Genomic DNA, 15,091 nt, shown 5'->3' with positions numbered 1-15,091 from the left:
TGAAACGTTTGCCTACAGAACAATAATGACTACACTTCAAAAGTAATGTTTTGGCTAGGTAGCGCTTTGGGACATCCCAAGGATGTGAAAGGTGCTATATAAATGCAAGTTCTTTCCTTCTTAACAGACAGATGTCATACAAATACTTTCATGCATTAATTGCTAATGTCATACAGCATGATTTTAATCCCCAAATAACATGCAACATTTACTATTTCCCTGTTCCAATCAGTAAAACCTATTTTGTACTTTTATTATATCTGTCTGATTGTTTTTATGTTCAAATAATTAAAAAAGCATTGTTTAGCTCATAAAGATATCAAAGACCAAATATAAAGACTGAATGTAACATTTCCAAGTTTGTAGACGACACAAAGCTGGGGTGGAATGTGAGCTGTGAGGAGGATACAAAGAGGCTGCAATGTGATTTAGACAAGTTGGGTGAGTGGGCAAGAACATGGCAGATGCAGTATAATGTGGATAAATGTGAGGTTTTCCATTTTGGTTGAAAGACAGATTATTATCTGAATGGTGATAGATTGGGAAAAGGGGAAGTGCAACGAGACCTGGGTGTCCTTGTACATCAGTCGCTGAAAGCGAGCATTCAGGTGCAGCAAGCAGTTAGGAAGGCGAATGGTATGTTGGCGTTCATTGCAAGAGGATTTGAGTACAGGAACAGGGATGTCTTACTGCAGTTGTACAGGGCCTTGGTGAGACCACATCTGGAGTATTGTGTGCAGTTTTGGTCTCCTTATCTGAGGAAGGATGTCCTTACCATGGACGGAGTGCAACGGAGGTTTACCAGACTGATTCCTGGGATGGAGGACTGATGTATGAGGAGAGATTGGGTCAACTATGCCGATATTCACTAGAGTTTAGAAGAATGAGAGGTGATCTCATTGAAACATATAAAATTCTAACAGGTCCAGACAGACTAGATGCAGGGAGGATGCTCCCGATGGATGGGGAATCCATAACCAGGGGTCACAGTCTCAGGATACGGGGTATGCCATTTAGAACCGAGATGAGGAGAAATTTCTTCACTCAGAGGGTGGTGAACCTGTGGAATTCTCTACCACAGAAGGCAGTGGAGGCCAAGTCATTAAATATATTCAAGAGGGAGATAGATATACTTCTTAATGCTAAAGGGATCAAGGGATATGGGGAAAAACGGGAACAGGGTACTGAGTTAGACGATCAGCCATGATCATTTTGAATGGCGGAGCACGCTCGATGGGCCGAATGGCCTACTCTTGCTCCTATTTTCTATGATTCTATAACTCTCATTACAGCACCTTTTTTTTCTACATCATCCTCGTTGATTTAGTCATATCACAGAAATGTTGTTGCTTATGAAAAGAGACACTTGCCTTTTATTATAGCAATCAGTGCGACAGTTTCCTGTGATCATCTGTGTATTTTTAGAATTCGCTTTTTGTGTCATTGATTTGCTAATATCCTTTTTTTATCTTTACTGAATGAAAATGCACGTGTCAGCTGCCAAACTTCACCTCTTCCTTGGGGGAAACCCATTTAAAGATTTCACAAAGGAATCCATTCTAAATTTAGAAAACAATTCATTCTGTCTCTTTAACCAAGCAGCACAAACAGTGGATGCTGTCAAGGGAGACATTTGACTGCTGCAGTTTCCTGGTAATATTGTTTATAGAAACATTATCCACCTCCGATACCCATGAAAAAGCCTCCAAGGGATTCATGAGAATGCTGGAGACCCCTTTGAGGATACAAACATATTGTTAAATATTTGGAAAACAAAATGGTTTGACTAAATCAAAGATGATGGGGGAATGCAGCAGGTGGCAGTAATTAGCTGACATCTTTATTTATGAAGAAAGTTACTTCAGATTAAATAAAATCCAAAAATGCTGGAAATACGCAGAAGGCCATCAGCATCTTAAGAGAAAAGACAGATTAACGTTTCGAGTGGAGAATTATCGTCAGAGCTCAGTTCTGATGAATGTTTTACACCCAAAGTGTTTACCCATCTTTTCTCTACTGAATTGCTGTGAAGGAAGGATGTTGGAATTTCTGTGCATTTTTAGAATTTTGTGGTATTATTTCTGGTTTCCAGCATTTTTTTCTGTTTTTCTAAAGTACTTCAAATGATTTTTGAACATGTATGTATTGTGCAAAACTAATAATAAATATATTTCACTAACAAAATGGTTTCCATCACAGTTTTTCATTTTTTCTGAAATATTTTGCAGGGACAATAATTCTGAACATCACTGTATCCCATCAGAGAAATATAATGTGACACATAATGAATAACTCTCTGTTTAATGGGAATTGGGCAGAACTTGGCTATTGCACCAATAAGTATTGATTATGGCTATGGAATCCATATGTATGGATTATGGCAGTGGTGTTGACTTTTAGCATTAATATGTCAAAGACCTGTAAATAAGGAGTATTACACAAATCGATCAAGAAAATGTTTCTAATGAGTGAAAGAACAATATGAACAGACTCTTCTTACATGCAATAATCTGCTTCTCCTACATCCACTGCTGGCCTGGAGTAATTGCAGTGGAAAGTTGCATGTATTGCTCACCGTTGGGTGATGTTTTTTCACTGGCATATTCTAGTGAACAACAAATGGCTGGGGGTGGATTGTAGACTATAATATAAAAGGGGTATGGATGACATCAATATGAGAGAGATGCTCAAACACTTTACAATTGCTACCCAAATCTCACAAGTGTCTTGCAATCTTCCAGTATTTCTTATTTTTATGGTATGTATATAGACTCCATTTTATTTTTGTATTGTCTGTTTGAATTTTGCGACTGGTGTTCTTTTTTTCAATATCACCATCTTTGTTTTGATAATTGTTGCCGTGGTGGCTGCTGAGGTTTATTGTGCAGCTTCACGGCACGTGACAGGAACAGGGCAGGGTGGGGATGATGGGAGATAGTACGTGACCAGTAGTGCAATCTAAAGTTTCTACAGTGAGGCTGATTGGATACCTCATGAGCGAAAAAGTCTCGAAGAAATTCGATTGCATCTCATTGTTGGCCAATGTATTATTAGTACCACAGGATTAGAACATGCTTTTTGACTACATTTTTGCTTTTATGAGGTAGTTCATTGTCTGATCAGATACTTTGATGTTTTTTGCTAACATTTGAAATGGTATCCAAAGACTATGCTGGCCTCTGGTGCTTGCACAATGAATGCATTAACTCCCTTCCTGCAAAAAGCTGAAAGCTATTTTCCCAGTCAGTCCTAAGGAATATATTGTTCAGAATGCTCGTGAGTTGCCTGAGTAGGAAACCAGCTAACATTCCACAGACTAAAGGATACCCTCTATTTGTCCTTTACACAGCAAACCATTTTTTTTAAACAGGAAAAGAAAATGCTAGAAACAAGCAGCAAGTTTATTTGTGTAAAGAACAGATCATTTAACATTTTAAGCATATAGCCCTTCATCAGAACTGAAAAAATGAAAGATGAACAAACATTTTAATCAAATCTGAACAAAAGTCAGGGAAAGGGGGAAGAAAAAGAGAGGACTTGGTGACTTGTAACCTGCTGAAAAGTAAAACATGACTGAAATTATCTTTATATTAGACTATGCAAAAATGCCTTAGCTATTCACATGTTCTTTGTTTCTTTACTTTCTTTCCATTGTTTGATGTAAAGATCATCTCAGTCATCTAACATTCTCATGTTTTACTTTTCAGCAGGATACAAGTCATTCCAATGAGACTTTCTCTCATTTTTTCCTTTACCATCCCCTTGGCTCTGATTCTATTAAAATGCTTGTCCATCTTTTGTTTTTTTAGTTCTGGTGAAGGACTGTACACCTGAAGCATTAATTTATTTGTTCTCTCCACAGATGCTGATTGACCTGTAGTACATTTCCAGAATTTTCTGGTTTTGTTTTAGATTTCTAGCATTTGAATTTTGTTTTGCTTTTTGCCAGTTTTCTTTAATTTTGTTTCCACAGACTGATTTTAAGTGTCCTACCTGTAATACAAAGTGCATGAGCAAGATTATGATTCATGAATTCATTATGTTCTTTAGAACATCATTGGTTTGTCTGATAGATCTACAAAAACAATGTTGTTGCACATCACAGTGTGGTTACTTTTAATACTAAAGTTTTACACTTTGTGATCTCCATACAAATACTGGAACAGTTCATTTATACTTGCATCACAGACTGGTTTCCAAATAACTTTGATGATGAGTTATGAGGAAAGGCTGAAGAAAATTGAACTCTTCAGGCTTGAAGGGAAGTGACTGAGAGGAACTTTATAGAGGTGTAAAACATAGTAAATGAAGTAAAAAGCTAAACACAGAACACTACTTCAAGTTAGAAAAAGGGGGCACAGGTTCAAACTGGCAAAAGGGAAATTTACAATTTAGTTTGAAGTATTTTTCCAAATCTACGTTTCCGTACCATTTACTCTCTTGCGTATCTCTAAGATCACCTCCTTTCGAGGCTGAAAACCCAAGTTTCTCAAGTCTCTCTTCATACTTCAGATCTTTGACGCTAGAGATCAGCCTCCTGATCTTTCTCTGACCAATGTCCAACACATGAATGTCTCCCTTATGTCTCGGTGACTATAACTGGGTGCAGTACTAAAGTGTGGTCTGACCAAAGTATTGTACAGTTTGAGGGTGACTTTTGTTATTGCTTTAAATTGGTTTCACTACTGTTTAATTTTCAGTTTTTCTCTGTTGCTTTCCATCAGACCATTCATGTTGCTACCTCCACTAATGGAGTGGATGAGAGTGGCCATCACACATGCTGAACATCGGCGCAGTTTAACTGTCGACAGTGACGATGTGAGACAGACAGCTCGTTTGCTGCTACCAGGGCTGGATTGTGAACCACGGCAACTGAAGTATGTGCGATTCTTTTATAAAAGCTAGTCTGTCATATGAGCCGTGGTGTAGGGGAAGAGGCATCCTCCTTTTGCACATTCAGAGTGTACTTAGATGCCAAGGTAGTGGGGAGATGAGCATACTCTATTTGGGTTCTAAATATGGACCTGGATGTTGAGGACGGCAGGATGATCTAAATGACCTTTCCCAGTTCCTATTTTCTTAGAAATTGCGGTGTGATTTTACTGTTCAAACATTTAAAATGTTTATTGTGAATGACTTAACACTACTGTTTAAATAGTGGACAACATAATTTCAGATGAACATGTTAAATGTTCATGCACTAATACTGCACAACATAATTTCTAGATTATATTAGGTTATAGTTTCAGTAACTACCAAAAAAAGCCAAACAGCAACAATGTTCCTCGTTACAGTCTCTTCTGCCTTTTTATGACCACAGTCACAAATTCTTTGTACTTTATTTTAAAGTGTTTTACTAAATTCAACCAAAGAAGAAGAAGAAATTAATACATTTGGGGAGAACTTCCTCTGGTTGTTTTGTGTTTGCAACAGTTTAAATATAGTGGGAAGATTTCCTACGTTTGCTATTAATAGTTTGTGCTGTATTTATAAACTAGCCACCTACATAGTTAAGAAGCCTGTGGTATCTGAATCGGTGTGCTTAGTGAATTTGACTTAGATTTTCGTGCTCAATGACGCACTCTGGACTCCACTCCAGATTTAGAAACCTGACTTTGAATCATAGCCTCAGCTGACACTTACCTCTTCATGTTTCCCACATTGCATGCTGCTAATTACAGCATATCACCAGGGGTGACACTAAGCAGGATCACTAACAGAAGGCAGGATAGGAAAATCTGGGTAGGTACAACCTGGAGTCCCACTTCAGCTCCACCCTATCTCCACTGGCTGGCTGTATAGAGACTGTGGAAGTGTTCACATTCTCTGCTGTAGCTCAGAGCCTCGTAAACCAGCAAAATACAAAACAGAGAGAGGAAAAATATATAGAAATTCATTGAAGCTTCCCCAATGGCTCACTTGATTAAGTGGTGTCGAACTTGATTAAGGCAGTGAGTAACTGAGCCATTCTGTGCTGAGTTTGCTGATTTCAGCTCCTGCTATTACAATGAGCATTATTAATTAGTGTCAGTACCCCTGTGATAGGGAGAGAAAAATCCCGCTGCTGATTTCTACCCAGTAACCCTTGCTGGCAATGTATTTGTGTGCCTGCTAGGCAAGAACAGGATTAAGCTCTACCTGGTTGAGTATCTATCAATACTCACTGTTCAAGCACACACATGGAAAATAACCACTTAGTTGTTACTAGAGTAACTGACCATAAAACTGGAACCCCCACCCCCCAAATCATACCCCAGCACAAAATCAACATCTTCAGGAAAGAAGGAATGGAAGAAAAATGAAAAAGAGAAAGAATACCAGATTTTTAAAAAATTAATTGAGTTGGACCCCACTGGCAGTTCATACGAATATGTATTACTTTTGCTTAGAACTGAAGACTGCTTCAGCTCATTTCGTAGACTGGATGCAAAAGCTGCTACTGCCAAGTTTCAGCAAGACCTCGGATTCCGCATGTTAAGCTGTGGCAGAACAGATCTGGTGAATCAGGCCATAGAACTCTTAGGACTCGATGGTGTCAACACCATGGATAACCAGGTAAAAGTTGTTACTGTTCAGATTTTCGCTTACTTTATATGGGAACTTCTATAAGAATTCTAACCAAAAATCAAAAGTGAATTCATAACTCTAATTTATGCTGTGTAGCATTCCTGCCATAGTATCTTTGAGCACTCTTTAAGAAACACCAGATTGTGTTTGAATGATAAGCAGACATCCACAAACAATCTACCTCCAGCCGGAGAAACCTGTGCACTGTAGCTGGGTGTCCAAACTGTGGCCCTGTGCCCTGACAAGCTGGCCCTCAAAGACCAGGCAACTCAGTCTGATTTGTACTTAGATTTCTTATTTAGTGATTTGTTCTGTTTGAATTTTGTGAGCCTGGAAGTTTGAAAAGGACTGTTGCCTCATTAGCAAAGAAATCTGAATTGGAAGATGTAGCAACTTGATATATGCAAATTAAAGGGAAGGCTGATTTAAACTTTATGGGGCTGATTTTACAAATGCACATTACACAGAAAGAACACTTTGGTCTGTTTCTGTATTTCCTTTTAGATAGCATAATGCACACTTGCATAATGTGTACCTGGGTTTTGGACCTTGTTCTTAATGTAAAAGAAATTCCTATCAGAATTAATGATGGAGTGTTCTTATGCTTTGAGTTAAAAAAAAATCAACACTATATCATGTACCTTACAGATCATACACTTTCCTGTGTATTCCATACTGTGTCATAAGGTGAGCATCAAAAGGAGAGAGTAGGTTAATCAAAACAGATATAGCAAAGAGGTTATTTATCGTGGGTACTTTGTCATGGAATACAATTTACAGGCAGAGCATTAAAATGGATTTTGGAGCTGGTGTTCCAACTTTAGTGTGACTTCTATAAAAGAGCAATAGAAAGATTGTATCCAGTGATCATGCTGTGTGCTTCACTGGGATTGGTGCTCATACACAAAACTTTGCGTTTAATGATTAGTCACCAGGTGTGCGTATACACTGTGAAGTTTGACCTTTTATTGGCAGCAGGCATTATGACCCAGGAGAATACATACTTATATCATGCATCTGGCACAATGGTTTAAAAGAAACCTGGCAGTTTTACCTTCCAGTTGTCTAATGGGAGCCAGCAAGCCAATGAAAATGGTAAAAACTTACTGCTCTGGTTCAGAAAGCTAAACTTGCCCCACACATTGTATACATCTTTGTTGACCAAATGTCTCAAGATCTCTTCAAACCACCATGATCTAAAATGTAACTGCAACCCAAATGCAGCCTCTGTCCCACTCCAAAACCCAGGACTATTGCTAACCAGTCATACCTGGTTATTGTGTGTGTCTTAATATTGATGCATTGCTTATTCTCAGTCGCTGTCCCACTCACGTTCTTGAGCTGTATTTGCACAGGGGATGACACCATTGATGTACGCCTGTGCCGCAGGAGATGAAGCCATGGTCCAGATGTTAATTGATGCTGCCGCAAACTTGGATCTTTCAGTGAGTCCTCATTTATTTTACATCAGAAACAAACAGATTTTTTTTGGATTTCTCAAAACTTTGCATGAGCCACTGACAATGAAACAATTCTGTCTCTTCTCAGCTTCCCAGCAATACTCAGAGGTACCCTTCAGTGCACCCAGACAGCAGGCGCTGGACAGCCCTCACCTTTGCCGTGCTGCACGGACACATCCCTGTCGTTCAGGTATCAGATAAATCACAACAGGTCTAAGTGGCTGGGTGTGTTTGGTAGCTATAGCTTTCACTACATACAACATTTAATAACATTTAAGTTTACAATTGGTGATTTGAGGATAAGAAGGGTTTTTTCATTGAACCATAAGAATGGTGCTTTTTTAGTGCAATATGCTAAGTCTGATAGCTGCCTCATCTCCACTTTCCTTGCCCATTCGATCTCGGTTTGTCTCTCACTCCCACCACTGACCTTGGTTCAACAGCTACCTCTGTAACAAACCTGCAAGCCACGAGTTCAAATATACCCTGCATGAACCAGACCGGCAGTTCTTTGCCAAAGCTAGCTTTAACACGTGAAGATTTTACTGTTGCTCCCTCTCTCTGGTTAAATCTGGTGACAACTCTAAAATTACCTTGGAAAGTAGAAATCATTCCAAACTCCTGTTCTCCATTATCAACTGTCTCCTCCATCCTCCCCAACCTGCTGCCTCCATCCTCTCCTCACTTCCCTCATGTGCGAAACTTAGGACTTCTTCATATCCAAAATCGAGGCCATCTATAGTTGCGCCTCCACCTCTTTGACTCCCATTTTTCTTGATTCCAATCCCTTGTTCCGTCCGTCTTCCCAACCACCCTCAATACCACCCTTATTCTATAGTTCTTCCCTCATCGCCCTTTATAAAATTCATCTTCTTCATAAAGCCCTCTTACTCCTTTGACTTTTTCCCTTCCCAGTTCCTTGCCGCCAACTTCTCCTCAACCTTTTGTTCACTGATATCATCAATCTATCTCCAACCTAGGTACTGTCCCTACCTCCTTCAGAACATACATCATCAACCCTTCCTCAAAGAACCTACCTTAAATCTCTCCACAATCTCCAATTATTGCATTATCTTGAACCTTCTCTTCCTCTCCAAAGTTCTGGAATGCATTGTTGCCTCAGAACTATGCACTTACCTCTCCTAATCCACCTTGCTTGAGACCCTGAAATCAGGTTTTTACCCAGCCCTTAGCACAGAGATTGTTTTGGTCAAAGTCACTGATCGCATCCTCTGAGACTATGACCATTGCTCTGTCCATCCTTACCTTTCTTATTTTTTCCACTGCCTTTGACGCCGTTGATCATTCTATCCTCTTACCATCACTCCTTGGTAGTACACCTTTGTGGCACTGCTCTTTCTGGGTTCTGCACAATACTTGACCCAAAGACAGTATTACATATCTTCTGATGGTTTTTCCTCCCTTGCCACACAATCATCACAGGCTCCTTATTTGGTACCTTCCTGTACATTGTCTATTTGCTGAGCTTTGGTGACATCGCCTCAGGGATCAGGATCCATATGTATTCTAATGACTTTAGTCTCTATAGAGCGATGTAAAACATTTCTTTGTAAATAATTGAGTCTGCCGGACTGAGTGAAGCTTCAGAGGCTCGGCAGAAAAAATGCACTCTATGAAAAACAATTATACTCAGAGCCTCTGACTTAGAGAGGGGTAAATAGCCAGGGTTATGACTCTTTCTTGCTACTCAATGATCCCTGCTGGAAAATGCAGGTGTTAGGACATCAGGTGATATCAGAATCGAGCCTGACTATAATATATTCTGTGGTTGAATAGCTTGACAGTAGTCACTATCTAGGTTTGCACATGAAGAATGATCACTTGGGTGAAGAATAAGAAGACATTGTGTGCCTGTGGACTGTATACCAGTAAAAGACAACATTCTCTGGGGAGAAGAGGGGAAAATATAAACGCCCTGTTATTTTTTTCTTTAGATTAATAGGTTTCTTGATTTTTTTTTTCTTTCCCAATGTTGAAATCAGTTTCTCTTCATTATAAACAGTCCAACAATGCCTTGATAATCTTTGTTACATCCTCACAGCTTCTGCTTGATGCTGGGGCCAATGTAGAAGGTGCCCTCATTCATTCTGGGGAAGATAACTGTGCGGAGACACCACTTCAGCTGGCTTCATCAGCAGGTAATCTCTCTCTCTCTTCCCCCTCTCTGTATCTACTGAAGCGGAAGTCTCCATTTCATCTTAACAAGATACTGCCTGCCCTTTATTTCCAGCAGTTTGGTGTGATTCAGATGATTTATCACCTTTGCAAAGTCACAGATAGATAGGGATGAGAAAATTCAATTGGTCCATCCTAGCTCAGCCACTCAGAACAAACCTACTGTCCACCCATCACAGCTTCGACCGTTTCTTAAATGGTTCCAGGACTTTTGCCTCCATTACTCTAAATGGAGTCTTGTTTAAGGGGCAATTATATTGAAGTGACACTATAATATTTCAGATTGCACAGCACTGTGCATTCCAAAAAACTGTACATAGTTTAGAATTCAGTCATTCTGGTTGCTGGAGGGATATTAATATCCAATTAACAGCTAAATACGATACCAGCTCAGTGACCGGTGTGAAAAGCTGTCAACCGTGACAGACAAAGGGAGGTTGTCTGTTTCTCAACCTGATTCTGTATCCTGCAATAGTGCCAACAGATATGGTTTAAATGGAACTAAAGTTACTTACGGAGCAGATGCTTTTGCCATGTGATCTGTAAAACCAATAATAGGACAAGATCTCAGATATCCAATGTTCAAACACAATCCTATTTTAATTCAGTAACAGCAGTTCAAATCATTATAAATCCATTGTCTTATTCCCTGTGGGAGTGAATTCTGATACATTTACTCATAACTTGAGTACAAGGTGATATCATACTGCACTGACATAATTTAAGTGAAGATGCTGCAAGATTAAAGGAGATTATCTCTGCAAGAAGACTCCATAAGTGAGATTGGGGCATTCAACTTGGTCACCAAAAGTTTTGTAACACTTCATTGTTAAAAGTACAAATAATAGTACAGTGTTAACGGATTTATCCTTAAATGCAGTTTTCTCATTGTTCAATATAGGCAAGGACACAAATATCTCCAAGAAACAGCTATCAATTTACTATTCTCAACTACACTTTCCTGACTTTCACTAGATTGTAAATTTAAACCAGATTGATATCTTTTGGTAAATCGTGTCCTGGTGATTTGTTTACCCATAATCACCCAGGGTAATGAATTTAGAAAAATTCCCATTTGTTGGTGTAATTTCCCTGTTTCTATCTTATATTCTCAATCACTTCCTCTCATCCAATTTTACACATCCCATTATATTACCATTTCATTTATGAGCCCTGGAGGAACTTTACTGTCCAATACAATATTTACAGTCAGGTCCAATATCCCAATGCATTTTTTGTTTCTTTTACTTAAATTCTTCTTGAACTGCTTTTCATTATCCCAATTCCAGACAGCAGTATTGTCGGACTGACAGGACCTGTCAATTTTATTTCCCCCCCAAAATACTTTCTTCCTGATACACAGCATTGGACAGGAATCACTTAGACTGCACTCATTTTATTTTAAAATATAATTTAATTATCCACTTAAACTACAGGTAAATTTTCCCTTCTCAAGTGTTTGAACAGCAACTCATATCAATTTATCTTATCAATTCCAATTTCAGAAACAAGTATGTCCAGGCTTTATGGTTTAACAGTAGAGACAAAAGTGCCTGTAATTACTTTTGGATATATCTTCCCCCCGACCCTCTCTTCTAAGCACTCCATTTTGCTTTAACCCATTTATTTCCTGAGACAATCAAAATGTTTTCAAAAGAAGAAAAGCAACTTGGTATATTCTTAGTTTAAGTATTGAAGAGTTTTGATCAAGGCTGACAATTGCTTTTCCTTCTCTATGTAATTATGAATTTTGATAGGGCTTAAGTCTTAGTCCAAAACGTCACCACGCTGTGACATTTGATATTTGCCGATATCTGCAGATAAGGTCTTAAATTCTTAACACCACTGGATCGTTTCCTGTACCAACACTTCTCCAGTTGCTTCATAACTTTGTGAAGCCACTTTTATGTCAAAGAACTACTCTCGGTAATCCTGCACCATCAACACTCATGTGGTCCCGAAAACCATGGTCCCTTGTTTTAAAGAAACACAGAAAATCCATTGTGGCTCTTCTTGAGAGACCAAAGGGTTAAAAACAACAAACAATTCATTTTTTTCTTCTGTCACCCTTTATCCTGGGACCAGAGAGGACTCCATGCACATTTCCATGATTGAATCTAATTACCTCAGTCCAGAAAGAATCTTCAGCAACAGGGGCACAAAAATAATGCCCAATATTTCCTTCTATCATGTGGGGAAATATCCACTTTAATTAAAAAACATATTTTAAAAAAAATAAATGCAAAGGTTGTTGCTTGGTGAATTAAAAACAGATGTCCTTGTCCTTGGATGGGGTTAATTTCTTTGCAGAACAATGTACAACTCACGCAGTGTGCAACAACGCAGCTTTCACATCAATTTAAAAAAAACATTTTGTGTCAGGGAAGATAATATTTCAGTTTGTTCATCTCAGTTTTAGTTAGTCCAACATTTCCAGATTGTTGTCATAGAGACAGGACGAGTTAGCCTTTATAGCGAATCAAAATCTTTGTAACATCACACAAAAGAGAACACAAAGCAAACAATGAAAAGGGGGCGTAGCCAGCAACAGCGAAAAGAAAGCACTAACACAGGCTTTTAAAACAAAGAACACATGCTGTAGCTAGTAACACTCTACTAATTTTTACATAATTCCTTTACAGCCTCTGTCTGCTGTGAAAGGACTAATTTTAACTCCTCCTCCTCCTGCACAATTTAATTTCTCTTCTCTTTTGCTTAGAACATAAACCATCTGGTATACTCGCCATGGTTTATTCTTTTAACTGCTGGGGGTTGGGGGGGTGGGGGTTATTACCTTTAGCTCGCTCGGTTACCACCACTTATCCCTCTTCCCCGTCTCAACGGAATTACTCAGTCAATCTCTTAACACTAGTGATTTTTAAACATTTAATTCTCGGGCCCACCCAGGAACGTCATTTGTTAGCGGATTTTTCCTCATTACTGTCGCAACATATGAGTTGTTAATCCTTTAACAATAACTTGGCTTGATTCTGGCCCGATTGGTTATTAAACAACAAGCTTTAACAGATTGACTCACAACAGTATTATAGTTATAATTTCAGATTACATTAAATGGCAAGCAATTAATGCAACCTGGTTTACCTGCGGATTCAGATTGATCAGATCTGACCTCCATGGCGGCCTGGGGTGGTGGACTTCCGACTGCCCTCTGGAGAGCTTTGGGAGGGAGCATGCGCTATCATTATACTATTTGGCTGCATTGTTCTGCATGTAAACATCTCTGTCCTTATCTCCTGGCTGTAAGTCTTTCCACCGTGTTGGCAACTCAAGATAAGCTGTTTTACGTAACATAGCTAATGACCTCAACCCTCATCTCTGTTTACAAGCTGTTTGTTTTTTTGAGGAATGCGTGGCCTTTCTTATCTGAGTACAGATCCCCTATTCGGCCTTGCGCGGCCCCACCAATGTCGGTTTTGTAGCAACCATATCTCTTGTTTTGGTGTAAACCACCTTCTGATGTTAATGTGATCTATTTATGGCCTCCCTGATGTTCTGCTGTGTGAGCTGTCCTTGTTCTCACAGAGATGCTGAATTCCACTAGAATGTTTTGCCGCTGTGTGAGCCGGTATATTTGACTATTCCTAGTTTTAAATCATATTCTTACATACGGTAACTGAGGACCACAGTTCACAAATCCCAGCTCTGGAGTTTTTTCTGAGGCACTTTTGCAAAGTAATATATTCCCTTTTAAGGATGATCAAAGCATTTGGATTTGACAGGTCCCTTTAAGAAATATTTAATATTCAGCAGCGCAATGATATAGTACATTGGAATGCAGTGCCACAAAATGGCAGCCCATTGGAACTGCACAATGTGATATCACAAAATGGTAGCAATTTGGAGTACCACTGCACAGTGCCACAAAATGGCAGGATGTAGGTTCATCCCTGATTCCGCTCACGGTTATTTCACAGCCTCTGCCATACCACCACAGGAAGGCACATCCTTGTACGCAGAGTGAGAATAAGTTCAAGCCGCTCTTGCACTGCCCCTCGTAGCTAGTTTCAAAGTGACAATGTCGGAGGCAGGAAGAGGCACTGAGAATAACAAACTAAGCTAGTCGAATACCTGAGGCAGTAACATCAGGGTTATTCAAAACTTACAAAGATGCCATGATTTGAGAGTTAATATGTTAAGGGCTGTGCTTTGATGGGCTAAATGCTTCTTCTCATCCCTGATTCTTCTTGTGTTCCTATAAAGGCTCGACTCTGTCAAAGCGTGACTGAGCTCAACAATATGAGCAAGCTGAATAACATAAGCAGGGATAAGTCATTAACCTGAGGGGCACGATTTTAATAAGGAGGTGGGATGGCACCGGGGTGGCGGGGGGGGGGGGGGGCAATGGCCGCACGGCAAACCCAAATAATAAAATCTTACCGTTCCCCATGCGATCGCGACTTAATTGGTGCTCCTTAACGTTGTTTCCGGGTTTGCCGTCCGAAAACTGCGCAGCGGGCAGACTGCGCACCCGCATGGCCTGCTGTCAGCTGGAGTGTCTGTATTTAAAGGGCCATTGCTCCAATGGCTTTTGCTGGAGCAAGGAGCAAGCACACAGAATGGAGCAGCAGAGGGGCAAGCCAGCTCCAAGATTCAGTGATGCCTCACTTGAGATGCTGCTGGCCGGGGTGAGGAGGAGGAGGAGGAGGAGGAGGAAACTATTTTACCCAGCCGACAGGAGGAAGCGCCCTGCCTCTGCCACCAAGAAGGCCTGGCTCGAGGTGGCAAAGGGGGTCACCAGCAGGAGCAACATCTGCCGGACTTGGGTCCAGTGCAGGGAGCGTTTCAATGACCTAACCAGGTCAGCAAAAGTGAGTACACTTATTGATTCTCCTGCATTCTGTGTTGCA

General features: G+C 39.9%; 1 protein-coding gene across 1 annotated transcript in view; it reads left to right on the top strand.

Annotated features, from left to right (window-relative positions):
• The window catches only part of abtb2b (ankyrin repeat and BTB (POZ) domain containing 2b), a 208,822-nt gene that overhangs the window by 166,754 nt on the left and 26,977 nt on the right, over nt 1-15,091 (top strand). Inside the window, exons 5-9 of the mRNA XM_067994030.1 lie at nt 4,725-4,877; nt 6,390-6,555; nt 7,923-8,012; nt 8,116-8,217; nt 10,090-10,186. Coding sequence (XP_067850131.1) covers nt 4,725-4,877; nt 6,390-6,555; nt 7,923-8,012; nt 8,116-8,217; nt 10,090-10,186 — 608 coding nt within the window. The remainder of the gene's footprint in view (nt 1-4,724; nt 4,878-6,389; nt 6,556-7,922; nt 8,013-8,115; nt 8,218-10,089; nt 10,187-15,091) is intronic.

The sequence above is a fragment of the Heptranchias perlo genome, chromosome 12, assembly GCF_035084215.1.
Source record: "Heptranchias perlo isolate sHepPer1 chromosome 12, sHepPer1.hap1, whole genome shotgun sequence".
Taxonomy (NCBI): Eukaryota; Metazoa; Chordata; class Chondrichthyes; order Hexanchiformes; family Hexanchidae; genus Heptranchias; species Heptranchias perlo.
This window is presented reverse-complemented; position numbering and strand designations above follow the sequence as displayed.